Below are 27,649 nucleotides of genomic sequence, written 5' to 3' on the forward strand. Positions count from 1 at the left end.
CTGCTGTCCCCCAGCTGCCCCCTCTGCCTGCCAATCAGACCGGTTGACCTGCTGTCAGCTGGCCGACCAGTTGACCTGCTGTCTGCTGGCTGACCAGTTGACCTGCTGGCTGCTGGCTGCCCCCTCTGTATGCCTGTCCGCCCAGTTGACCTGCTGTTCCCTCCTACCAAGTCTGGGGGCTGGGACCCAGACCCCGGACAGCTCTAAACTTAAAATAACATCTCTTAATGTTGGAGGATTGGGGAACCCCATTAAACGTAAGCGCATAATTTCCACTCTAGCAAAAACAAACTCACAAGTCATTCTACTACAAGAAACTCATTTCAGACCAGGAAGTTCTAACATATTAAAAGCCAATTGGATAGGGTCACAATTTCATGCAGAAGTATCGTCCAAATCTAGAGGAGTTGCCATTCTAATGACTAAAAACCTACCTTTACAAAAGAAAAAGCTTCTCAAGGATCCCAAAGGGAGATTTATTTTTGTTAAAGGTACAATAGAAGGACAAGCATACACTTTTGCCTCAATATATGCACCAAACAACCAACAACTTGTCTTCATAGAGGAAACTCTTAACACCTTATCCTCCTTTCAGGAAGGGCAGCTGATAATAGGAGGAGACCTGAATTATATCATTAACCACTCTCCAGACAAAGCAGTGCTCAATACCAAAACAGTTAAAAACAAAAAGAAAAAACAAAAAAAGGATATCTATTACAAGGCCACATTGCTTCAGGATAACAATCTCCTAGACGCATGGAGGCACACTCATGTAGGAGAAAAAGACTTCATATTACTCCCCCAGACACAAAATTTCTACGAGGATAGATTATATCCTTGTTTCTTCCTCTCTAGGCGATAAACTTTTAAGTTCTGAAATTGGTAATATATTAATATCAGATCATGCGTGGGTCAGCATAACGATTGAAAATAGGTGGAGCCAATCTCAGAATAGGCAGTGGTGCTTTCCTAAAAAATTATTGTATAATCAACAAAGTTCAGCAGAAATAGAAATTTTTTTAGAGACAATCATAGCAGAGAATATTTCGCAAGATGTAGACCCACACATTTTCTGGGATACTGTTAAAACAGTAGCTAGAGGACATATAATTTCACTAACTTCCAGAATTAATAAGGAAAAAATAAAGCAAAAACAGGAACTCTTGGCCGAAATTAAACAGTTGGAAACAAACCATAAAAAAACAGGTAATGAAAAACATTATAGAAAACTGCTTAACAAACGTAAGGTTTTGGAAACGTTAGAAACAAGGGATATTCACAAAAACTTGTTATATCTTAAACAGAAATACTGGTTCAACTCGCCTAAGGCCCTTTGTATGCTTTCTAACAGAGTAAAAAAGAAAAGAGGGTCTGCCATGATTAATAGTCTTAAGGCTGAAAAAGGAAGTGTGCAAACTACTACTAAGGAAATCTTAAACATCTTCACTGATTTCTATTCTAATTTATACTCCTCAAAGGCTCCGGATAAGGTTAAAATTACCAACTTTCTAGGAAAGATTAGAAATTTTACTAAATTGGCTATGTCAGATAGAGAATTTCTAGAAAGACCAATTGCCCAACAAGAAATTTTAGAAGCTATAAAAAATGCCAAAAATAATAAAACAACCGGAGCCTCCCAGTTCAACAAAGACTACCATAAACAACTCCACTGGGTGGAAAGTATATAAATTCAGATTATAATATTCATACGTGCAAAGTGCTTAGTACAATAAATAACAATAAAGTAGAAAAATTCATACATCAATAGTTAATACAAGCTTCGTGATCTGTATCAATACTTATACATATACAAAAACTTTCGCACTCAAATGAGTGAATACATTAAATATAAATAGCAGGGCAGCGCAGCAGGTAAGAATCAAGAGTAACCACCAGTCTTATCCCATATAGGGAATAATAAAGCCAATAGGCATAATTGCCGACGGGATGCTGCGAAGCAACTTTCTCCAATACCTGTTTCGTGTCTCTTCCTCCTGGGCAATCGTCTGGTGAACTAGAGGAGTACATACATCAATTATCATATTCCACATTTTCATAATTATATACCTTCAAAATATACAGTGATGCAAATACTCACACTGGAAAACGCCTGCGCTTACACAGCCATGCAACCAATCAATGAAGATCAAGATACAGATACTGGCCAGCCAATAACTACCCTCTATAAATACAACTATCACTCCTATTCCTAAATCACTCCAGCTGCGAGTTGCTCACCCAGTAAAGCAGGAAAAGTCTTATTTCATTAAGTCCCTGGGGGCTTAAAGAGCCCAACCTGAAAATCCATTTACTTTCTAATTGACCACTCCAGGAGGTTGCTTCAATTAGAAAGTAAATGGATTTTCAGGTTGGGTTTATAGAGGGTAGTTATTGGCTGGCCAGTATCTGTATCTTGATCTTCATTGATTGGTTGCATGGCTGTGTAAGCGCAGGCGTTTTCCAGTGTGACTATTTGCATCAATGTATATTTTGAAGGTATATAATTATGAAAATGTGGAATATGATAATTGATGTATGTACTCCTCTTGTTCACCAGACGATTGCCCAGGAGGAAAAGACATGAAACGGGTATTGGAGAAAGTTGCTTCGCAGCATCCCGTCGGCAATTATGCCTATTGGCTTTATTATTCCCTATATGGGATAAGACTGGTGGTTACTCTTGATTCTTACCTGCTGCGCTGCCCTGCTATTTATATTTAATGTATTCACTCATTTGAGTGTGAAAGTTTTTGTATATGTATAAGTATTGATACAGATCACGAAGCTTGTATTAACTATTGATGTATGAATTTTTCTACTGTATTGTTATTTATTGCACTAAGCACTTTGCACATATGGATATTACAATCTGAATTTATATACTTTCCGCCCAGTGGAGTTGTTTATGATAAAAATAATAAAACGACAGGTCCAGATGAGTTCCCTGTGGAATTTTATAAAAAATATGCAAAGATACTAGCCATTCATCTAACAAAGACATGCAATGCCATAGCAACATCAGGGAAAACACCACCTACTTGGGAAATGGCTACAATAATAATTCCAAAGCACGGTAAAGATCCATTAAATCCAGCTTCTTACAGGCCTATTTCAATACTTAATCATGACTACAAACTCCTTACTGCAATAATGACAAAATGTCTTAATACCTTTATAGACAAATATATCCACTCAGATCAAGCAGGCTTCATCCCAAAACGTGGCATAACTAATAACATTCATAGAACTTTAAATCTCCCAGCTCATTGTAAATTCAATAAAATAGAAGCAGCCTTTCTATCCTTAGATGTGGAAAAAGCCTTTGATTTGGTTGAAATCAAATACCTAATTAAAACTATGCAAATGATGAACTTTGGCGATAACTTTCTATCTATAATTCAGTCTATCTATAATCAACCAAAAGCAGATATCAAGGTAAATGGGCAGTTATCAAATTCAATCAACATTGGACGTGGAACTAGGCAGGAATGCCTGTTGTCATCTGTACTGTTTGCCATTGCCCCTGACCCGCTAGCGATAGCGATTAGAGAAAATGACTCCATAAATGGTATAGATATAGGGACATCCAAGTTTAAAATCAGCTTATTCGCTGACGATATGTTGCTCTATCTAAAAAACCCCAATCAGTCTTTAAAGCATTTACATCACCTTTTAGAAATCTTTGGTAGAATTTCAGGACTGATAGTAAATCAAGGAAAATCCCAAATTTTGTCAGTGAATTTGCCTAGTCACAAGATAAATCAGATAAAAAACTCATGTAACTTTCAGTGGACTAATAAACAGTTAACTTATCTAAGTATTAAAATATCAGTGGGTGTTAATGATCTTATTAAACTTAATCATGATAAAATAATTTCAGACATAAAATCAGATATGCAAAATAAAAAAAACCTGAACCTTTCTTGGTGGGATAGATTCCACATAATTAAATCCTTCTACGTACCAAAACTTCTATTCCTGTTTAGATCTGTTCCGGTGAAAATATCAATAACCCAATTGCAAAAATGGCAGTAAATTCTGAATAGATTTTTGTGGCAAAACAAACCTCCACGGGTCTCTTTTAATATCCTCTCGTTGAAACATTCAAAAGGAAGTTTAAATTTTCCTGACTTGGCAATTTACCAAAAAGCAGTTAGTCTGTTTAACGTTCTACAACTCTTATCAGCACCTGAACTCTCTACTTGGACTATACCATTGTGTTCACTCCCAAAATCATTCTCACTTGGTGACTTGATTTGGAATCAAAGAAAGGATCGCCCTCTATTAAATAATAACATATTACTGTCAGCAGTACTATCAGAATGGGATTTAATAAGAGATAAAATAGTTCCTAGATTTCAAGATTCTCCTCTTTTCACAATCAAACATGGTTTCCACCAGGAAAAAACAGTAATTATAACTTGGCCCTCAAAGATATGCAACTCAATAGGATTATAGACATAGCTTCTGGGAAAGATATTATGTCAAAACAAGAATTGGAAAATAAAACGCAAAAGAAAATTCATTGGTATGTTTACCTGCAGATTAAAAACATGACAGAGTATAAATCTTAAAAAATTATGAGTACCCCTTTGACTGATTTTGAACAAATTTTAAACAATACACAGAGGGAGAAAAAGGGGATGATATCTAAAAAATATGCTATTCTGCTCTCTTGTCTAAAAAGTACTAATTTACCTTGCCAATCCAAATGGCATCAGGATTGCAATATTGAAAAAGCACAGGAAAAATGGGAGGAAATCTGGTCATCTTCAATATTCACATCAAAAGTAATTTCTATAAGACTCCAAACGTTTAAAATTATTCACAGGTGGCACTTGTCTACAATGTCATCCTCTTGCTCTCCCCTGTGTTGGAAGGGTTGCAATGAGGTAGGTTCCTTCTCTCATTGTTGGTGGGGTTGTCCATGGATAGCCACATTTTGGAAATAAATATTGGAAGTAATAAAACAGATTATGAGTTACGATATTCCATTATCACCTTCAATTATATTTCTAGACCAATGGAAGATTCTGCACATCTCAAAAGCTATCAGGAATCTTATAGCAATATTTTTAGTTGCAGCGAAATCAGCGATAGCTTCAGTCTGGAAACTAAAGAAAGTGCCAACTAAAGAGATGTGGCTCTCTAAGATATGGGACCATTTCATCCTGGATAAGATTAATGATAATATCCTCAATGCAGAACGCTTTCCTGCCAGGTCTAATTTCTATGAGAAATGGTTCCCTTTTCTTGAATTTATAGACATGCATGATTTACATCCAAAAATAAGAATTGCTCAGACATTGACTCAGTTTTCTGATATTTGGTAATATAATGTATGTGTTGTTTAAAAGTTATTGTAATGTTCATATTCTTCAAAACTTGTAAACTATTGTTGATTAAAAAAAAAAGTCAGCAGGTCCCCAATCCTTCGAATCTGTTCCATGAGGAATGATTTAAATCAGTCCAAGGCACATCCCCTGATACTTACTTCTGTCTCCAAACACTTCAACAGGATAGCATGATCTACTGTATCCAAGGCTGCATGTAGATCTAGGAAGAGCAACATGGCCTTGTCTATATCCAGAAATGCCTGGACACTGGGAGGACTCCCACAAGCCCCAACAGCAGCAAGGCAACCTCAGAGCTCCCTGGGAAGCCTTCCTCCTGGCCAGGGGAAATAAAGAGAGGGTTGTTGTGGCAAACATCGACCCCAGTGCGCCCCCCCCCCCAGCACTGCCTGACCCAGGCATGGTGCCAGCGGGGTTTCCTCTCCCCCTTGCACTACTTATATGGTGTGGAGGCTGGGAGCAGCAGTGGGAACACATGTGGCTGCCAGGCAGGATCAGGCAGAGAGAGCCTCCCTGCGCTCACCAAGCCAAACGGGCTGGCCCAGCAAAGCTGAGAGCAACATGATGGGAAACTCCCAGTCACACAAATGGTGGGGCGTCTTTTGGTCTGGACGGGCAGGGTACTCCTGCCTGGAGGATGGCCTGGGAAGTCTGGAGGCCACAGAAGGTTGCAGACGCTGCGGCCCTCGCCTGCGGCCGCCTCTGAACACTGGCATTCATTGAGCACTGGCATTCATTGCCAGAGGCCTTTTAGTACACTACAGTATGACTTTATGTAGTGATGCAGCTTTGTAGAAAAGTGTGGTTTCTCTGGTTTTTGCTTTCTTTTGGAAGGGCTCTAATATTAAAATTTGTCTTTTCATAATAGGAACTTGGGTCTGATTGATGTGTCTTGCCACCTGATTGAGTTGCTTCAGAAATTAGAAACTGACTTGGAGTCGTCATTGACAGGTAAGATATTGGAGCAGAGTGGTGGTGTTTGTGAAGCAGTGGAGTCACATGTCCCTGTCCCTTCTGGTTCCCAGGAGGCTGGAAAACCCCCACAGCCGCCTCAGCTCTCTGCTTGGCGATGCTGCCTCTTTCTTTCAGTCTCCATGGTTACTAGAAACAAATTGGTTATCACCAGCTGCCTCCATCAACTACTCTTGCACAGCTAGCACTCTGGATCTGCATTGCCCTTTAGAGGCTCTACTTAGTTGCTACGCCTCTTGCTTTGCTCCTTCCAGCCAGCATGGGCACAATCAATCACAACTTAACACTTTTGAAGTATTGCACTCCAGGGATGGTGAACTTAACCTTCTGTCCTCTCTAATACTGCTCTTCGGATAGCAAGACCGAATAGGCATGCTGTGGTTACAGAGATCAGGCTTAGAACATAAAAAAATATAAGAAATTTTAATGAGCAGATTTTTAAAAAAGTATACATGGTCTGTTCAAAATACTGAGTAAGGAAAAGGTGAAAACATGCAGTTATCATAGAATCATAGAGTTGGAAGGGGCCATACAGACCATCTAGTCCAACCCCCTGCCCAGTGTAGGGTCAGCCTAAAGCATCTCTGACAAGTATTCATCCAACTTTCCCTTTCCCCGTACTACTTATCTTAAACAAAGTTTAAACAGGACTGGCTAGTTTTGCTTGGAATTGCAGCAGTTGAAAGTTCAGCATTACCTTCGTTCTCATGGTTGGGACTTCTCCCCGTTGTCCTTTGCCACATGGACAAAATGGGGTCCCTGGGTAAAGACTTAATCTTGCATGGCTTGTGCCTCTCCAAAGAGCTGCTCCAGGTGGAAGAGAGCTTCTTTGCCATGTTCTTGGAATTTATAATGACCCCTGGGAGACTCCACCCCCCTTCCATTGTCCTGATCTTCCTCAGAGGAAGAGAATACGGCGTGTTTCCCTCTGTCCCTTGAGGTGCGACATTCTAGCAAGGCGTGAGACGACAAGTGCCGGGTAAGTGCTAAGTGTTCTGGGCTTGGGCTTTATGGCTCAGTCCATGGCCCTTTCCTCTCTGCCCCCTATAGGCTTGCAGCTGGGTTCTAAACCATAAACAGGGTGCAGTCCCAATAGCTGAAATAGTGGGATGAATTCTAGGATGGAGAGCATTTCTCCACACTGTTATTCACTGCATAATGTATAGAAGATACAGTATGGTGTAGTGGGTAGAGCATTGGACTAGGATCTGGGAGACTCACATTCGAATCCCTGTTGTGCCATGGAAGCTCACTGGGTAACTTTCCACAGCAGAGCAGGATTCAAACTTGGGTGTTTTCTGCATGTGCCCTGACACCTCGCAGGGTGTTTTGTGGCGGGGATAATAATGGCGTACTTTGTAAACCACTCTGAGTTGGCATTAAGTTGTCCTGAGGGGTGGTATATAAATCAAATGTTGTTGTTGTTGTTGTTGTTATTACTACAATGGGTTTTCTTGGTATTCGGTCCACAAAAATCGGATCTGCTTTGGGCCTCTGTAATTCTGCACTTGACCGAGTCGAACCAAAATGGTGTCTATTTATTTTTTTTGCACTAGAAAAATGTTCCGTTTCTGCTGTGGGCTTTCTGTTTTGTCAGTTGGTCAGCTGAGGACCGGTTAGTTTCCTCAGTTGGTTACAGGTTTGTGTTTGTTTTTTAATGCATCAAGGTAGCGATGTTGCATCATTGTTTAAAAAAAATAAAAAATATTGCACCAATGTTGCAATATTGCAAGGTGGTTGTTTAAAAAAAAAATTAAAAAGAAAAAACTGGATTCAGGACACAGACAGGGCCTGTGAAGGGGAAGGGGAAAGGTGAAAGGCAGGGCCAGGACTAGGTCTCAAACCAAAGAAAGCATTCTGCCATTCAAAAGAAGCCGTGGTTTGACTCTGCTGGAAAAAAATGGGGGTATGTGTGCGGGAAAGAAACTTCAGAAAACCCAGGGAAAAATCTACTCTGCAGCTGATGCGCTGATGCAGCCTTTCACTGTGCAGAATGCAATAAAATCTGGGAAGCAGTTTGGAGACTGATTCAGGGTATTTTGACCATGTATGCAGAACTCTGGAGAGAAATCAAAGCAGTTTGGGGCCAGAACCGATGGAGGAGCCAAGTGCGGAAAAGACCCTGGTATAATGGATTAAGGAATCTGCACCCAATTAGAGTTTTGAACTGCTCCGCTCTTAAGATTATTTTTTAAAATTAGACAGCCTCAAAGAACTCAAAAAGGGTCTTTTGGATAAGGCCTTCCCCCCAAACCCTATCTTTCAGTACAGTTTTTTAAATGTGGGTTCCAAAGTTAATTCCTTTCCAATAGTGCACACAGAAACTTCTCTTAGAGTTTTAATCTTTATTGAGATAACCTCTAATTTTCTTTTTGTTCAGATAAGATATCAAAAAATAGATACAACTGAAACATAAATGTATTGATAATGAAATTATGCATGCAGGAAACATAACATTTCTCAAACATAACTGCATGTGCTTTAAAATATTCAGATTTTAGCTATCTATGAAATGCATTGGAAGCCTTTCAGACGCACAGATGCATAGATCTGTCACCTAAATACCCTCTTCTTGATCATTCCCTTATCAGAATCTTGTATATCTATGACATCTATTTATAATCTGTGACAGCTAAATCTTCGTGATTGGTTTACATTCAATCTGAATCTTTTTATTTTTCATCATGTGATTATTTTGTAAATAATAACAGGGTTGCTAAAGCAAACTGTGACATCATTTGCACCTGCTCTGAGATTACTTAAAAAAAAATAAAGCTTTGAAGTTGCTTAAAGCTAGATTAAACTGGTTATATTTATCTGTTACTGGTAATTAATAATTTATCTACTCTTTTCCAGATGTATTTTAATTGGCTGTCTAGATAAGAATCTTGCATTTTTCCTTAACACACTGTTTGTGAACTGCATAAGGGTCATAAAAAGTACACAAGAGTAAAGTGTACATATGATTCAAATCAAATATATACAACGCTGGGTCTGCCAAATCCAGATCTGACTCCTTGATTGCTATTACCATACTGGTTGTCCCTGTTACTATCCTGGCTGCCCCATTCTGAACTAGTTACCATCTCCAAATGCTCCTCAGAGGCAGCCCTATATAAGGTACATTATAGTACAGTAGACACTTGTCATTCTGGGGCAAAAAGAATCCATTGCTGGGATTGCCCCAAAGGTGAAATCTGTGAACCCTGGGAGGCAGGGGGCAGGTAACAAAACAATCAAATTTCCCATCAAATTTAATGGTGCAATGATTATGAAGATGGCTCAAAAGAAGTAAAAACAGGTCACACAGTCATACTGCAAATATGTGAAATTGTGAGTCCTGAATCCATGAATAGTGAGGGTACTCTGCGATCCAACCTGGAAATTGCCAAGGCATGGATAGTTGTGGTCAGATCATGTTTCTCCAGTATGTGTCCGGTTATTTGGTCTTTTGGGGAGGAAGTCATTACTCATGTTTGTTAGAATACTCGTTTATTTTTGAGGATGTTTATGTACCAGGGGCTGCCCAGGGGCTGCCTTGCTGCCTTTCTGCTGTGTGACCTGCGGAGGCCAGTGTCCGTCGTACTCGGTGTGCTTGGAGCTTTGTTAAACTATACTATATCACGGGATGACGGTGTGCGGCTAGAGCCTCACCAGATGCCCCGTGGAATTGAGCTTCAATGTAAGCTTCTGGTGGGTAGGTCATTGAACTGCTCAGCCAGTGGTGAGGTCTGCTTCTGTCTGCCTGTCTGTTTGGCCACTTTAACATCGGGGAACTTGGAAGCTTGCTGGTGAGATGTAGGGGAGGCTAGAGCCATTTTGCATTAGCGCTCTGTCCAGTAAGTTAGCATTTAATCCATTACGAAATAATTCTACTTTTACTTCCTCATGATATCCCAGGAGTTTGGATGCTAGTTGTCTGAATTCAACCACAACAGAAAGTAATGCGGTAAACTGAACAATGCAAAACAAAATTTACCCGCGTAATCTTACTAATGCATTCAAATTTTAATATCACTGTATATAACACGTATTTTAATTTCACTATGTGTAATACATATAGTCACCACAATGGCATAGTTAATTGTTAGACCACATCTATTCTTATTGCCCCTGTAACGTGAGTTAGAAACACATTTATACAGGCACCATTTAGGCTTCCATTTCAATCAGTAAAGTGCTTAGTGCTCTAAGTGCTTCCATAGTATATTATTGCACCAATAAATAAAGTGCAAATGCAGAGTTGGCACCATCCAAACACTAAAACTCGCAGCAGACTTCAAGATCCAGGGTGCTTTGTATTCGGACCAGGGGCAACGGGTGGTCTAGATCCTTATCAAGCCCATTTCAATAATATTTTTGTCAAAGAATACAGTCACTATGGAAAAATACAACAAATCAATTACAATACATACCATGTGGTATTAATCAATTACAACCCTTAAAAACAGTAACAAACATAAGAACACTTACTTGAATCACATTCCAATATATTTCACTGAGTACCCAATAGTAGAATCACTTCCTGTGTCATTACTGTAATTACATCCCATTTTATTGCACTTAAATACAAAAAAGCCAACCACGCCTTCTCAGTGAGGAGAGCCTCTGTTTAAAGCTATCATTGCACAGTTGCCCATTTACCCCAGAAAACATGAAAAGTCATTTGCCACGTTCAAGCCTCTGGGAATCAGGCTGTTCAGCTTATAAATCCAGAAGGTCTCCTTCCTTCGGAGTTCCCTCATAACATTTATCTGAGTCCTTGCACCAGCCTTGAATAACACAGTAAACCACATGTCCATTTCATTATGGTTTTTTTCTAAGTAATGATGTATCAGCAGTGCTTCTGATACATGATTTTTTATACGGGTCTGATGTTCAAATAATCTTGTCCTGATGGAACGAATAGTGCTTCCCACATATAATAGACTACATGGACACTTTAAGAGATACACTACTCCCTCTGTGCTGCAGTTGACAAATTCACGTGTAGTCCTGATATCAAGCTGTTCTACTTCCTCCTTTGTCATGATCAAAGAACATTGTTTACATCTTCCACATTTGTGTAAACCTTTGGGGAAACTTGTATCACAATTATTCTTGGTGTGGTGCAAATCTGAATGGATGATAACATCTCTAACATTACGCGTTCTCCTGAAGGCTATTAACGGTGGAACCTGGCAACCAGGGATGTTATTAACAAGGGGCCAGTATTTTAAAATAGCCCGTCTGATGGAATTAGCCTTGGCACTGTAATCAAAAACACCAACCAAACGTTCTTGTTTTACACGTTCCTTTGATGATAATAAGTCTGTTCTGTTTACATTAATTGCACTTTGTTTGGCTCTGTGCAAAACCCTATCTGGATAGCCACGTTCTTTGAAGTCCTCAATCATCCTATGAACTTCATTATCAAAGTCAGTTTGTTTGGTGGAATTTCTTTTAACCCTAAGAAATTATCCAAAGGGCAGATTATTTTTTAAATGCCCAGGATGGAACGATTTGTAATGCAAAGCTGAATTTTTATCAGTTTTTTTCTTAAAGGGACACACTGCTAATGTGTCATCGGCTGTGCAGTAAATGGTTACATCTAGATAGTTAACCCTTTCTCCACTCGACTGCCAGGTAAACTTGATATTTGGATGAACACTGTTCATCCAATCCCCCAATTCGCTGACATCTATGGTATTGTCCACCACCAAAAATAAATCATCAATAAAATGGACAAAGATGAGGATGCCCTTCCAATGAGGGTTCTTATCAGGATTGCAAAAAAATTCACGTTCTAATCTGCCCATAAATAAATTTGCGACACTAGGGGCCGCGGAACAGCCCATCGCGACGCCCCTCACTTGTAAGAAAAATCTGTCTTCTACTCGAAAGTAATTATTTTCCGGCACTATCTCCAAGAGTGATATGAGAAAGAAGGTAGGTGAAATTAAAATACGTGTTATATATAGTGATATTAAAATTTGAATGCGAGTAAATTTTGTTTTGCATAGTTGTCTGAATTTGGCAGCATATTCCTGGACTGCTCTGGACCCTTGTACGATGGTTCGGAGCTTTGTTCTGGCCCTCTCCCCTTCCAGGGGATCATCATATTGAGCGCGGAGTGCATTGGCAAATGCATTTAAATCTTGCAGCTTGGGCACTCTCATGTTATGTAAAGTTACATACCATTCAGCAGCGGCCCCCACTAGTTGGGACCCCAAATGACTCACCTGACTCTGCTCTGAAGGGAATAAATGTCCCCAGTCGTGGAAAAATTCCATGGCTTGCACTAAAAAGAAACCCAAGTCTCGAGGGTTTCCATCAAAGGGTAATTTGAACCATCCTTGAGGCACCCCTTGCTGCCATTGGGTGCTGGGGCTCCGGCTTGAGAGATCCCCTGTGGTATAATTTGGGGAGCTATTTGTGGCACTGCTTGTGGAATTGGGGCTCCTCCCCACAAGTTGGCGGCTTGAGGGATTCCAGGCTGTATAACTTGATGGATAGCGGCTTGGGGGATCCCTTGGGGCACAACTTGTGGAATCACCTGTGGTACTGCTCGTGGAATCGGGACTTCCCCCCAAGGGTTGGGTTGCCACGGCCCCGTTGGTCCCAGCAGTATCTGGTGGCTCCTGTTGGTGCCTGCACCCATAGGTGGCCCCGCCGGTCCTCCTGCAACTTGGGATTGGTTTGGCGGCACAAAGTTCAGTGGGGCGGCTTGTGGGGCTTCTCCTAATTGTGGTTGCAGCACCCCTCCTTGTTGCGGCTGACATTGGGATTCCTGGCGCTCCCGGCGGGACGGTAACTTTGGGTCCTCCCGCTTCTTTGTCCTGTTTTCGTTGAACCAACGGCGGCTGCTCCTTGTGGTTGACTTTGTGGGGCCATCCTCAATCCCTGAGTTGCTTCTGTAGCTCCGGTACTTACTTGGGCTGGTGTCAGTAGGCTCTGGGGCCCTCGCCTCCCTGCTGTGCTTGTGGCTGCTCTCACGCATTCCGCGGCCTGCGGGGCCCCTCTTGGTTGAGGTCCCCCCGGGAGTGTTTTAGGGCTTTGTGGTACCATTGTGAGGTGTTGACTCGGTAAGTTCGTTTGTCCATTCCCCCTTCCCCCTGGCGCCTCGGCACCGTGCAAGGGGTGGGTAGGTTTCAACGGTAGTGTTTTTCCCCCGGGTACTGGCCTAGCTCCCTGAGGCGGTATGCTTTGAGTCACCTGAGAACGTGGTAGGGTACTCCTTTCCTCCAGCCCCATCGTTGCAGTTGTGATGGCCTGGGTAATTGGTACCAGTTGAGCCTCTCTACATTGCTCAGGAGTCTGTAGGCGCGCTTCTCTTCATCCCCACAGTACAGTCCACGCCTGAGTCTCCACTAGTGGGGAAACTGCGGGCCATTCTAGTTCCTCACTCGTTTCAGGTTCTGCCCGGACTGGTGGTTCTGGAGCACTCACATTTGCTCGCTCATTAAGTAGATACCATTCCCACTCTTCTTGCCTCCGAATAGCCCGTGTTAATTCCGCTCGGGTTGGGTGCCATCCATCCTTCACTCTCTGTAAAGGTTGGGTCTCAACCACTTTTTCCGCTCGCTGGATTCAAAGGGTCTTGTTTCATTTACCACGGAGTGAAACCCTATGGCGTACTTAGTTTCAGGGGTTAATCCAAGGCTCTCCTGCATTTGTACATCCTCCAGCACCGATTGAGCTGGTCTGGGGAGGGGCAGCGTCTGGCCCCATTCTTGGTTATCTGGCCCAGCTGCGGCTCCCATTTGTACATCCCCAAACACTGATTGTGCTGGTATAGGGAGCGGCAGCGTCTGGCCCCATTCCTGGTAGATTGGCCTGGCTGCTGCTCCCATTTGTACATCCCCCAACACCGCTTGTGTTGGCGCCGCTTGTAGCAGTAAGGGCTGCAGCTTCTGGCTCCACTCCTGGTTAATTGGCCCAGCCGCAGCTCCCAGTTCCCACCAAGTCAGTGGGCTGCTCAACATCTGGAGCTCTGGTGCCTCCCTTAAGGAATGGGGCTCGGCGGCCCCTGGCCTCAGGCTCCATCCCGCTCTCCCAGCGGTAGGGGCGACCAGCTGCGTCGTTGGTTCTCCAACGTAGGTTTCCAGTCCTAGGGAGCTTCAAAAGTACACAGTGCCATGGCGTCGGGTCCCCTCCCTGATCATTGTGGACCTTTGTGGATTCCACTTGTGCGGGGCTGGTAAAGTCCATTGACGATATTCCGATGCAGCTTTAGGGATCGCTCCCAGTTCAGAATACATTGGCAAGGTTCCCCCTCATCGTTCCCAGTTCGGGATACATCGGTAAGGTTCCCCCTTAGGCCCCTCATGGCTGAGATATTATGGTCCATTAGAACCTCTACTTGGTTAGGGGTCACAGACTTGTCCTATAGAAGTTCCTTCCCGGGTAGTATCCGGTCCCCGCTGATTTGACGGGTCCTCTGGCTCTGGTAACTCTGGGTCTGGCTCAGACAACATGAAGATGGTACCCATGATTCCAGGTTTCAGGTGCAAAGGACTGAAGAGGGATTCTGGTCAAAATGTCAGGCTCTGGATGGCAGACTACAGCAGACAGATCCCTGGTTCATTGCAACAAGACACTGATGCTGGATTAAATGACTTTTATTCAGAAATCTGTTCTTCCCATAATCAGATCCAAAGGTCTACCTAAGAGCAAGGTGGGCCCCTAGGTAGCTCTAGTAGAAAGTTGACCAGAATGGTTACATAGGAAAATTACAAGCCTCTTCTACTTCTGCTCAATCCCCCTTCCCTTATCCCATACAACTTGGTGCTGTGTGATATGTGTGAGAACAGCCTGCTTTATTGCTATCAGTTCCAGAGAGGGAGAAGACATATCAGCAGGAAACCTAACTGGTAAACACCTGGCCACCTGGGAATGGGTGAGGACTCATTGGAATGCTAGCAACAAGATTCTGTGGAAGCATACAAAATGGAGTTACCCCATACAATATAAAATATACAGAAATATCATTGGCATGTATGAATGGGTACAGTCAGACATGACACGTGATAGGGCTCGGCGTCCTTCCAACCTGCGTCCCATCCCAAGGCATGCTGGTAGTGGGGCACTGGTGTTGTGCAATGCCAAGTCCATCAACAATAAGACCAAAATGTTGCAGGATTTTATTGCAGCGGAGGGAGTGGATCTGGTGTGTGTGACCGAGACCTGGGTGAGGGAAAGCGAAACAGTCACCTTGAAAGAACTGCCCCCCCCCCCCAGGTTTCTTGGTCCTTCACCAGTCCTGGATGGATGGCCAGGGGCAGGGGAGTGGCAATACTTACTCGAGAGTCTTTCTCTTTCAGAATACTCCCTGCTCCTAAGATCACTGGCATTGATTGTGTTGGTCTGGCGTGGGATGCTGAGGAGAGTTGGTGTACCGACCGCCTAGCGCACCAGTAGCTACCCTGTCGAGCTTATTAGAAGTGGTATCGGGGTAGACGTTGGAGCCCCCAGGCTGTTGGTCTTGGGTGATTTCAATGTCCATGTCGATGATGCCGCCTCTTCTCAGGCTGTGGACCTGGTGTCTTCCATGGCAGCACTGGGTCTCTTCCAATTTGTTTCAGCTCCTATGCATCAAGCGGGCCAAACGCTGGATCTGATCTTTGGGGTGGGGATTCAGGTGGATCTGGATGCTATTAAGGCGGTGCTGTGGTTGGACCACCATGTCCTGAGGTCTTGTTTGGGTATGCCAGCCCTTTCCTGCATAGGCATCGAGCTAATTTATGCTCGCCCTTGGAGACTTACAGATCCAATTGGTTTCCAGAATGCTCTGTGGGAGCTGATGCCTCCTGGTGGTTTATTAGATGAGCTGGTGGGGGATTGGCATGACGGTCTCTTAAAAGCCATTGATGAAATCGCTCCCCGTTGCCTTCTCCATCCCCATTTCAGACTGGCTCCCTGGTACACAGAGGACCTATGTCAGATGAAGCAGGAACTGAGTCAGCTAGAGCGAGTGGTGGTGGAATTGGGGCGAAGGGGTGAGATCATCTTATAGAGTGTTTATGAAGGCCTATGAGGTGGCTGTGAAGGCAACGAAGGAGGAGTACTTTGCCGCCTCCATAGCATCTGCAAGCTACTGCCCGGCAAAATTGTTTAATGTAGTTTGGTCCTTGGTCTCCCATTCACAGGGGGACTAACAAATTAGAAATTTGGGCATCAGCTGTGAGGCTTTTGGGAGCTTTTTTGCAGACAAAATCTTGTTTCCCCTTTGCGACCTGCCTGCCACGATTGATACTGGAAGGGAACTGGAGACCCCTTGGCCGTCTTCCGGTCCAACTTTGGTCATCCAGGAGGAAATAGACAGGATCCTGCAGCTGGTCAGGCCCACTACGTGATCCCTGGACCCCTGCCCGTCATGGCTGGTGAAAGCCAGTGTCAACGCATTGGGGTCCCAATTGGAGGATATTAATTCATCATTGAGCTCTGGGGTTTTTCTCAGGGCGTTGAAGGAAGCCGTAGTGAGGCCTTTTTTGAAAAAAACATATTTGGACCCCACTGACCTGTCCAGTTACTGCCCAGTATCGAACTTCCCATTTCTGGGAAAGGTGATTGAACGGGCGGTGGTGGAACAGCTGTAGGTTTTCCTGGAAGAGACCTCTGTCCTGGACCTATACCAGTCTGGTTTCTGTCCAGGCCATGGGATGGAGACAGTGTTGGTTACCCTTACGGGTGACCTCCGTAGGCATCTGGATTGTGGCGGGTTGGCACGGCTGATTTTGTTAGACCTTTCAGCGGCGTTTGACACGGTCGACCATGAGTTGTTGGCCCACTGCCTTGCTGACGTGGGGATTCGAGGGATGGCCTTGCAGTGGCTTGTCTCATTTCTCCACGTTCAGGGACAGAGGGTGGCGCTGGGGGAGAGGTTGTCCACATGCCAGTCTCTGGTGTGTGGTATCCCTCAAGGGGCAATACTCTCTCCCCTGTTGTTCAGGCTTTATATGCGCCCCCTCGTCCAGCTGGTGCAGAGGTTTGGACTGGGTTGTCATCAATATGCAGATGACACCCAGTTGTATCTGCTGATTGGCGATCGACCTGACTCTGCCCCTGATGCCCTGTTGAGAGCTTTGGAGGCCATGTCTGGATGGGTGGCACAGAACAGGCTGAAGTTGAATCCTGTGAAGACGGAGGTCTTGTACTTGGGCTGTGGGCTGTTGGAGGAGGGGATCCATCTCCCAGTGTTTGGGGGGGACATTACTTGTGACCCTGCATCAGTCAGGAGTTTGGGTGTGATCCTGGATTCCTTCTTATCTATGAAGGCCCAGATCACGATGGTTGCCTGGGCTGCTTTTTTCCATCTTTGGCAAGCCAGGCAGGTAGCCCCCTATCTCTCAGCCCAGGACCTAATGACAGTGATCCACACAATGGTCACCTCCAGGTTGGATTACTGTAACTCGCTCTATGGAGGGTTGCCCTTGGATATGATCCAGAGACTACAGCGGGTTCAGAATGCTGCTGCATGTGTTTTGACGGGTGTACCTTATAGAACACTGTCTGGGGTCTGAGGCTCAGCCCCTGGACTTACCAGGAGAAGGGGACAGGAGGCAGTTGGGGGACAGCCACCCAGCCACCTCATCGGGCACCCAGGATCATAGCAGACCAACAACAGAAGGGGGGAAGGAGGCATCCCCATCACAGGAGGGCAAAGAAGCACCCAAGCCTCAGAGAGTCAGGCAAGGCAGGTGGAAGCCAGCTAGCCCAACCCTCTGGTAGGAAGGCAGGGGGCCGGGCAGGGAGAGTGAGGACCCCCAGGAGGGGAATAGATCCAAGGGAGGAGGCGCAGGAAGCAAAGGCAGTCAGCCAGCAGCCTTACCAGACAGGGAGAAGAGGCAGCCAAAGCAGCACAGAGCCACGCCCCAGCCTGCAGGCCAGCTAGAAGGCAGTAGCCTGGTCCAGGAGAAGCCAGGAGCAAAACAATCCCAGGTGAAGCTGCCTGAAGCAATCGGCAGGAAAAGCTTGGCAACCAGCCAAGGAGGCACAGGTGTACCTGCCCCAATCAGCCAGTAGAGCAAGCCCAGGTGCAGCTGCCTGAGTTGGCCAGGGCAGTGGATAGAGTACAGGAGGGGGGCGTGGCTGACAGGTGGAGCAGGGAAGAGATGAAGGGATAAAAGGGAAGTTCACCCACAGGATGGGGTGGGTTGTGTAGGAGCGTGGTGGAGTTTGGAGAGAGTGAGAGAGAGAAGCTGGAAGAAGGAGGAGTGAGAGAGACGAAAAACAGGAGGAAGAGCAAGCCCAGAGGAGGTGAGGAGGGCAGAGGCTTTGAAAGGCGAGGAGAAAGGGGAGGTAGCCAGGACTCTATCAGGTTGAGCAGGCCTGCGAGTGGACTGAGAGGGAGCGAGGGTGATGTATACCCTGTCCTTCCACAGACCAAGAACCTGCACTGTCCCTGATGGCTTCCCAGAATCAAGGTCAGGCGTGCCGGTGCCCAGCATAGTAGTGCTCATGGTGGAAGCTGACAGACACATATTACACCAATTCTGCAGCAGCTCTACTGGCTCCCCGTGGAATTCCGGATTTGGTTCAAGGTGCTGGTTTTGTCCTATAAAGTCCTAAATGGACTTGGACCAGCATACCTGAGGGACCGCCTCTCCCCGTATGTGCCCCAGAGAATGCTCTGATCAGCTGGAAAACCTCTGCTGGTGGTCCCTGGTGCCAGGGAGGCTCGGTTGGCCTCAAGCAGGGCCAGGGCCTTTTCGGTCCTGGCCCCAACCTGGTGGAATTCTCTGTCTGAGGACACCTGGGCCCGTCAGGATCTTCTATCATTTCGGCGGGCCTGTAAGGTGGAGATGTTCCACCAGGTGTATGTTTGAGGCCAGTATGTGATCTTTACTGAGCCTCCCACCAGTCTCCCACTAAGTGTGGGGTTATACAGTGTCCACTGGCCGGCTGCCTGACAAATGGGTACAGCACGGGCCTATGTAGTGCCCTTTGTTAGCTGACCCACATATGGGTTGCAGTACGCTATCTGTCCACTTCCCTCCCCCTGTATGTTGATGGGCAGGAATTTGGAATTGACCCCGTCTTGGGACAGTTATTATCTTTTTGTTGATTTTATAATATGAACTGTTGTTTTATGAATAGTTGTTCAATATTTTATTGTGTTTTTATAACTGTTTTACCTCGCCCTGAGCCCGCTTGTGGGAGGGGCGGGTTAGAAATGTTAACAACAACAACAACAACAACAATAATAATACCTTTAAACTATTTGCCTGTTTCTTGGAAGCTCAACAGTGGTCAGTGAAAGTGGACTCTTTGTGCCCTTACTGTAGCCAAAAAATGTATATTATAACACTGGAGAGATAAATGCCCTCCTTCCGTAATTCAGTGGATTGAGAACCTTACAACCTTATCAGTGTATGAACATACGGCATATAGAGGGCAATTTTTAGATATATTTGGAAACCATTTATAGATGTTTGTGTGTAGACCTGTCATGAATGGCATCATTTTTCTATTCTGTTTGAAGTTGGTTTACTTTTTAAAATCTAGGTTCCCCCCCCAAAAAAAGTTCCTTCAGCCAGAGACATGGCTGGCGTGCCAGAGGAGTCAATGAAAGGTGCCTCATTCCATGTACAAGACTAGATTGTCTATATAGAGTTTGACCTAATAGTATTCTTAAAGTGATAACTTGATCTTTAAATGGAAGCCTCATTCCAGCTGAGGATGAGCCACTAACCACTTCCGTGATTAGTTGAAGTACTTGTTACCAGTACATCTGTCTTGTCCAAGTGGACTTTATTAACCTCTATCCAGCCCACTGCTGCCACTAGGTACCACAAGAGAAGTAGATGAAGAGGAGAAATGGGTGTGTTTGTGTCACAGTTCTGCCAATAGCCCTTCCTCAAGACTGAGGTTGGGGCTTCAGTTATTCAGCAGGGATGGATTGTGATTTAATACACACACAGTTTAATTTGTTAAGGTATCACTGGAAGATTTGTTACTTTTATACCATTGATTTGAATCTGTTGCCCATTGTCATTTTCTCCTTCTTGATTTGTGCCTCTGTAAATAAAGAGGCAGCTTTATGAAAGGGCCTTCTGCTGTTACAATGCTTTTTTAATGACTTAAAATTGCAACTCGTTTTTTTTTTAAAAACAACAGCCGTAGACTCCTTTAAATAATGGATGACCACTGGCTTAGATGGCTTTAAAAGAGGACTGGGCAGATTCGTAGAGGATATTTATGAAGGTTTGTTGTTGGCTTTTAGCCATGACAGCTGAATGGGGTCTCTCGGTTTCAAAGGCAAACGGGTTGTCAGGTGCTGGGGAGCAGGTCTTTGGGTGGGTCCGGATTGTGGGCTTCTCTGTATCAACTGCCTGGTAACTATTGGAAACTGGATGCTGGCTGAGGTGGGCAACTGATTTGCTCAAACATTAAAGAGCAAAGACAAAAATTCAGGTTCTCTCGCATCTGAATGCACTCTATATTAATTTGGAAATTATATATGTTCTAACCAGGAAGGGAAGAGAGTGAACATTTGGAAAAATGAAATCAGAAATATATTTTATTAGTTATCTTGATGAGGATATGTGTGTTCTCTCTAATTTCATCCAGTGACATCTATTTTAAGTTCTCATTGTGGTGTTGGTTAAGTGGGTAGGAAAGGCCAGAATGTCCAGAAGTTTGGAACTGGTTAAAAAAAACAACACAGTGCCTCTTGAGTGCCTGGCAGATGCCTTTACTACTGTGGTTGGGCTGTGGAGAGGAGTTTATTTTTAACGGTATAGTAAATGAATAAAGCAGCAGAAATGACGTGCAGTAGATGGATGTTTTAAAAGTGCTTTTAAATCCATCTTACAGCCTTCTAATTCATGTATTTCCTAAAAACGAGCATATTAATTAGTTCCTTTAACATAGCAAAAAGTTTATTTGGAACTAACTAAACAGTCTTTTTATTTCCCAGGAACATAATCTAAAATCTTTGCTCATATAGCCTTTTCTATGTGCCTTTTCTACTAGGGAATGTAATAATTGTTTGAGGAAGTAATTTTGACATTGGAGATTCTTATTCTTAGCACAAGTGATTCCTCCCATTGGGTTAGGAGGCGGCTCAGGGCTTTAAGTTCTTGTCTCTGTCTGAAGGAGGCACCGTCTTCTTTCAGTTTGTTTTCTGCCTAGGAAGCTTTTGGACCCTTCTCTCCCACTGTTCTAATATCTTAGAATTTACTTATTTCTCTCATCTTTCTCTCTGTACTTAAAATTCCCTCCCACATACTTTTTTTTCCTTTCTCTTTTCTTGCCTGTGTAGTTCAGCCAAGGCAACGGAAACCGAGAGCTTTGGAGAGATGCCGAAAATGGATGTGAGCCTTCTGTTGATAAAGCAGCAGTGTCAGTGCCCCCAGAACCGGAGGCAGGGGAGATGCCCTTACTGTAGGATGGGTCAGCATCACCCTTCTGAGTTGCAGATTTGGGCTGGGAAAGGCTGCTGTCTGAATTAGAGGCCACGTATTGGTGTGCGGTTTTGAAGGAGAGTGATATTGGTGGGGAGGAACCCTGTACAGGGCTTCTGTGTATCCACACAGGACCTGTCCCCCTGTGTTCCACAGAGGACATAAATGAGAAATTTAGGGGAACCCTCAGTTGTGTACCCAGGTTCTCCCTGAAGTTGTTGAATAGTTGTGGAGTTAATTAGTCTGAACTGGCTCAATCCGAGCTAGTTGCCAGGTGTCCGGGGTCTGAGCCCCAGCCCCCAGACTTGACAAGAGGGAACAGCAGGGGACAAAAGGGTGGCAGCAACCCCACCCCCCAAGCCGGCAACCAGGGCCAGAACCTACCTACTCCAGGGGGAAGGGGTAAAAGGCCAGAACCTCAGAGGGGTGGAGGGGGCAAGGAGAGACCAGCCAGTCCCACCTTCCAGGGGGAAGAAAGGGGGCTAAGCAGGCCAGAGGGAAAGGGCCACAGCAGGGGGAATGTGGGACCAGCAGCAGCAGCAGCAGCAGCAACCCAAGCAGAGCCCTTACCTGGCAGGGAGAGGAAGCAGCCTCTACAGCCCAGAGCCACACCATGGCTAGAAGACAGCAGCCTGGCTCAGGAGTTGCTAGAAGCCAAGCCTCTCCAGGGGGGGCTGCCACAGGCATTCTGGGGGAGGAGATGGGTAGCCCCGCCCAGCATTGCTGAGCTGGCAGCGCAGAGGCTGGCTGGGGCAGCTCCTCGTGAGCAAGGCCAAGGAGCCCTCAGCTGGGGATGGCTTGCACTCAACCCCACCCTACCAGCAAAGCAAAGGAGCCCAGGAGGGATTAGTGGTTGGGGGGAAACACCTGGAGGGACGCACAGCTGGGCCCGGTCAGGAGAAGGAACAAGCCTAGAAGGAGGGCGGGGCAGAGAGAGGAAACCCTATAAAGGGTGGCTGGGAAGAGCTCTGGGGGGTGGGTGTGAGTGAGGAGTGATGATGTGGAGTGAGAGCAGTAGAATGCAAGGGTGGAGGCTTGGAGGAGAGTTCTGGAAGGAGGAGATGAAGGAGGACGCAGAGGGTAAGCCGGCCAGGTTGAGCAGGCCAGCGAGTGGACTGAGAGGGAGTCTGGGTGAGGTATACCGCCCCTCCTTCCACAGAGCAGGGTCCTGCAGAGTCCCTGGCCCCCCTGTGACGTCAGGAGCAGACCGCCCAGTGCCACGCCCAGCAGCAGCCGCGGCAAGCCCTGACAAGTTGGTGGCCCGTACGGGGAAAGTCGTTCCGACGCAGGCGCCAGTCGAAGGGATGTATCCCGACGCCGACGCCCCAGCAGACCTCAGACTGTGGCTGGAGGAACGCTTGGACAGGATACGGGGGAAGCTGGAGGCGGCCTTCCAAACAGCTCAGGCAGAGCTAATGCAAGCTGTAGAGCAGCGGATGCAAACCTGCGCCCTCACAGCCTCCTCGCCCGTGGTATGTGCGTTGGCTTGGGAAATTAATCCGCCAGCTGGCAAGAGGGTACAGAGTCTGTGCGCCACCGTGAGGATAGGCCGGCAGAGCCTGCAGGCCCTGTTGGACTCAGGGAGTGCAGTCTTGGCGATCCACACCCAACTCGTCCCAGATGCCACCCCAGTGCACCGCTGGATCCCGGTGACGGATGTGATGGGCCGCACCCTGCCGTATCCTGCGGTCTGGGTGATGGTGGAATACCTGGGGGCGATCCGTCGCATAGAGGTTGTCAAGGTAGCCCACTTACCCCACCCAATGCTGCTGGGAAGAGATGCCCCGGAGTTCTACAGGCTGCTCAGAGAGGCAGCAGGGGGGGTGGCAGGCCCACGAGTCGCCCCAGTTCTGCAAGTGGAGGAGGCCGCTGACCCAGACGAGGGTCCCTCTGTCAGACCAGGGGCAGAACCACGGGCTGAAGACCCAGCTGGACCCCCGGCAGACCGCCCATTCCGCGATGCCCAAGGGGCAGATGAGTCCTTGCAGCACTTACGAGAGACAGCAGCTCGGGAGGAGGAGCAGGTGCGGGATGAGCGGAGGGCCCAACGGCTCCCTCGCATCGAGAAGCAAGGAGGGGTTTGGGTTCGCATAGCTCGCGCCCCAAATGGCCAGGGGGAGGTCCGCCAGCTATTGGTGCCAGTAGCCTACCGGGCCGAAGTCCTCCGCACGGCCCATGAGCATGCATGGGCCGGGCATCTGGGGCACCACAAGACCCTGAGGAAGATCCTCGAGCGTTTCTTCTGGCCCTCAGTGAACGCAGACGTGAAGGCACACTGCCGCTCCTGCCCCACCTGCCAGAGGGTGGCAGCGAGACGCCCGCCAAAGGCCCCTCTTTCCCCGCTGCCAGTGATGGGGGTGCCCTTCCAGCGGATAGCGATGGACTTCATCGGCCCACTGCCACGCACACCCCGGGGATACCGTTTTGCCCTGGTGATCGTGGACTATGCCACACGTTTCCCAGAGGTCATTCCTTTAAAAACTATGCAGACCCCGGGGGTGGTCCGGGCACTGTCCAAGCTGTTAGCGATGGTGGGGCTGCCCAGCGAAATCTTGACGGACCGGGGAGGGCCCTTCCGAGCAAAGGCCATGCGTCAGCTCTGTCAGAACTTGGGGATCCGGCAGGTGTTCACCTCTGCCTACCACCCCCAAACAGATGGATTGGCAGAGCGCCTGAATCAGACGGTTAAGGAGGCCCTGAAAAAGATGACGCATGACAAACCTCACCAGTGGGACCTGTATATCGATCCCCTGATGTTTGCCCTCCGAGAGACCCCCCAGGCCTCCACTGGCTTTAGCCCATTTGAACTGCTGTACGGGCGGAAGCCACGGGGAATGCTCTCCCGCCTGGTGGAGCAATGGGGTCCCCAAGCCAGCCCCCCAGCTCCCCCAGTCCAGGAGTATGTGAGCCAACTCCGCGAGCGGGTGCAGCAGTTTCAAGCGGAAGCAGGCCGACAGCTGGCCCATGCCCAGACACAACAGAAGGCTGCGTACGACCGGGGTACGTGACAGAGAACCTTCCAGCTAGGGGAGAAGGTCCTCGTCCACCGCACAGTTTTCCCCAGGGAGGAGGGGGACCCCTGGCGAGGCCCCTATGTGGTGACAAAAGTATTAGGGCCCACAACCTATGAGGTCCAGTGTGGGCCTCGTCGACGTCAGAGGAAGACGCTCCACGTGAACCTGCTGAAGAGGTGGTATGAGCGGGACAGCCAGGAGTGCCGGCTGGCTGAGGACCCCCTGGAGCTTCCTGACAGTGAGCTGCCATGGACTGCCGAGGCCCCAGAGTTCGAGGAACCACAGGTGGACCCTCAGCTCGACCCTGCCCAAAAGGCCCAGCTGCAGGACCTGTGGAAGCGAGTGCCCGGGGTCTTTTCAAGACGCCCCGGGGTTACAAAATTAGTGCACCATGCCATCCCAACCCAGCCGGGGCAGTCTGCCCGGTCGACCTGGCGCCCCATTCCCCGGAAGCAGTGGGAGGCAGTGAACCAGGAGACGGAGGAGATGCTGCGCATGGGGGTCATTGAACCCTCCCAGAGTGAGTGGCGCAGCCCTATAGTGTTGGTGCCGAAGCCGGATGGGACGACCCGCTTCTGCATCGACTACCGGGAACTGAACAAAGTGGCCAAGTTCGATGCCTACCCCATGCCCAGGGCGGACGTCCTGGTCGGGCAGCTGGGGCCAGCCCGGTACCTGTCGGCCCTCGACCTGACGAAGGGGTATTGGCAGGTACCAGTGCGCCCTGAGGATAGGGAGAAAACCGCCTTTGCCACCCCCCGGGGCCTCTTCCAGTTCCGCCGCATGCCCTTCGGCCTCCACGGGGCGGCAGCTACCTTCCAGCGGTTGGTGGACCAAGTCCTGGGGGACTGTCGGGACTTCGCGATGGCCTATATCGATGACATCGTCATCTTCAGCCCTGACTGGCCCACCCACCTACGGCACCTGGAAAGGGTCCTCAAGGCACTACAGAAAGCGGGTCTGAAGGCCAATCCCAAGAAAAGCCACTTGGGGTTCCAGGAACTCAGGTACCTGGGCTTTGTGATAGGGGGAGGGCAGGTCCGGCCACCACCTGAAAAGGTGGCCTCCATCGCAGACGTGCCCCAACCACAAACCAAGCGGCAGCTCAGGCGGTTTCTGGGGCTCATGGGGTATTATGGGCGCTTCATCCCACATTTTGCGGCCCGCTCAGCCCCCCTGACTGACTGTCTGAAGAAGGGCAGCCCCAATCGTCTCAGCTGGACCCCGGAACAGGTGGCTGCCTTCACTGACCTGCGCACCGCCCTGTCCGACACAACAAAGCTGTGGAACCCGGACTTTGAGCGGCCTTTCATATTGGCAACCGATGCGTCGGCCTCAGGCCTTGGGGCAGTCCTAATGCAGGAGCAAGAAGGAATAAAGGTACCCATCCTGTTCATAAGCCGCAAGCTCCAGCCCGCGGAGCAGAAGTATGCCACCGTAGAATGGGAAGCCCTCGCCATCAAATGGGCCATAGGAGCACTACGGTATTACCTAGCCAACAACCCGTTCACGCTAATGACAGATCACGCGCCACTCCAGTGGATGCACAGGATGAAGGAGCACAACCCCCGCATCCTGCGGTGGTACCTTTCCCTTCTGCCATTCCAATTCTCCGTAGTGTACCGCCGGGGGGCCAACCACCTGGATGCGGATTTCATGTCCCGCCTCTTCGAGCCGGGCCCCTCCGAGCCAACGTCCAGGCTAAGAGGGGGTGTGTGTCCGGGGTCTGAGCCCCAGCCCCCAGACTTGACAAGAGGGAACAGCAGGGGACAAAAGGGTGGCAGCAACCCCACCCCCCAAGCCGGCAACCAGGGCCAGAACCTACCTACTCCAGGGGGAAGGGGTAAAAGGCCAGAACCTCAGAGGGGTGGAGGGGGCAAGGAGAGACCAGCCAGTCCCACCTTCCAGGGGGAAGAAAGGGGGCTAAGCAGGCCAGAGGGAAAGGGCCACAGCAGGGGGAATGTGGGACCAGCAGCAGCAGCAGCAGCAACCCAAGCAGAGCCCTTACCTGGCAGGGAGAGGAAGCAGCCTCTACAGCCCAGAGCCACACCATGGCTAGAAGACAGCAGCCTGGCTCAGGAGTTGCTAGAAGCCAAGCCTCTCCAGGGGGGGCTGCCACAGGCATTCTGGGGGAGGAGATGGGTAGCCCCGCCCAGCATTGCTGAGCTGGCAGCGCAGAGGCTGGCTGGGGCAGCTCCTCGTGAGCAAGGCCAAGGAGCCCTCAGCTGGGGATGGCTTGCACTCAACCCCACCCTACCAGCAAAGCAAAGGAGCCCAGGAGGGATTAGTGGTTGGGGGGAAACACCTGGAGGGACGCACAGCTGGGCCCGGTCAGGAGAAGGAACAAGCCTAGAAGGAGGGCGGGGCAGAGAGAGGAAACCCTATAAAGGGTGGCTGGGAAGAGCTCTGGGGGGTGGGTGTGAGTGAGGAGTGATGATGTGGAGTGAGAGCAGTAGAATGCAAGGGTGGAGGCTTGGAGGAGAGTTCTGGAAGGAGGAGATGAAGGAGGACGCAGAGGGTAAGCCGGCCAGGTTGAGCAGGCCAGCGAGTGGACTGAGAGGGAGTCTGGGTGAGGTATACCGCCCCTCCTTCCACAGAGCAGGGTCCTGCAGAGTCCCTGGCCCCCCTGTGACGTCAGGAGCAGACCGCCCAGTGCCACGCCCAGCAGCAGCCGCGGCAAGCCCTGACACCAGGGAACTAAAGCATCTTAGGTAGACATTCTAATTCTCGCTCCCCCACCCTTGACGCAAATCAGGCGGGAAATAGTAGGCAAGACAACCCTGCAAATGCCTGCCAGGCTGCCCAGACCACAGCAGCTATTTTTCATAGTGAAAGAAGTGCTGGGAAAAGAGACGTGTGCACAATAATGCAGTGCCTGAAAGAACACCAGTTTCTTTTCAATGAGGAGAGAGCCTGCTGATGC

General features: G+C 47.9%; 1 protein-coding gene across 4 annotated transcripts in view; it reads left to right on the forward strand.

Annotated features, from left to right (window-relative positions):
* The window catches only part of ATXN10 (ataxin 10), a 183,531-nt gene that overhangs the window by 15,375 nt on the left and 140,507 nt on the right, over positions 1-27,649 (forward strand). For all 4 annotated transcript variants that reach the window (XM_055000643.1, XM_055000644.1, XM_055000645.1 and 1 more), the window contains exon 3: positions 6,223-6,305. In XM_055000643.1, coding sequence (XP_054856618.1) covers positions 6,223-6,305 — 83 coding nt within the window. The remainder of the gene's footprint in view (positions 1-6,222; positions 6,306-27,649) is intronic.

The sequence above is a fragment of the Eublepharis macularius genome, chromosome 16 (assembly GCF_028583425.1).
Source record: "Eublepharis macularius isolate TG4126 chromosome 16, MPM_Emac_v1.0, whole genome shotgun sequence".
Classification (NCBI taxonomy): domain Eukaryota; kingdom Metazoa; phylum Chordata; class Lepidosauria; order Squamata; family Eublepharidae; genus Eublepharis; species Eublepharis macularius.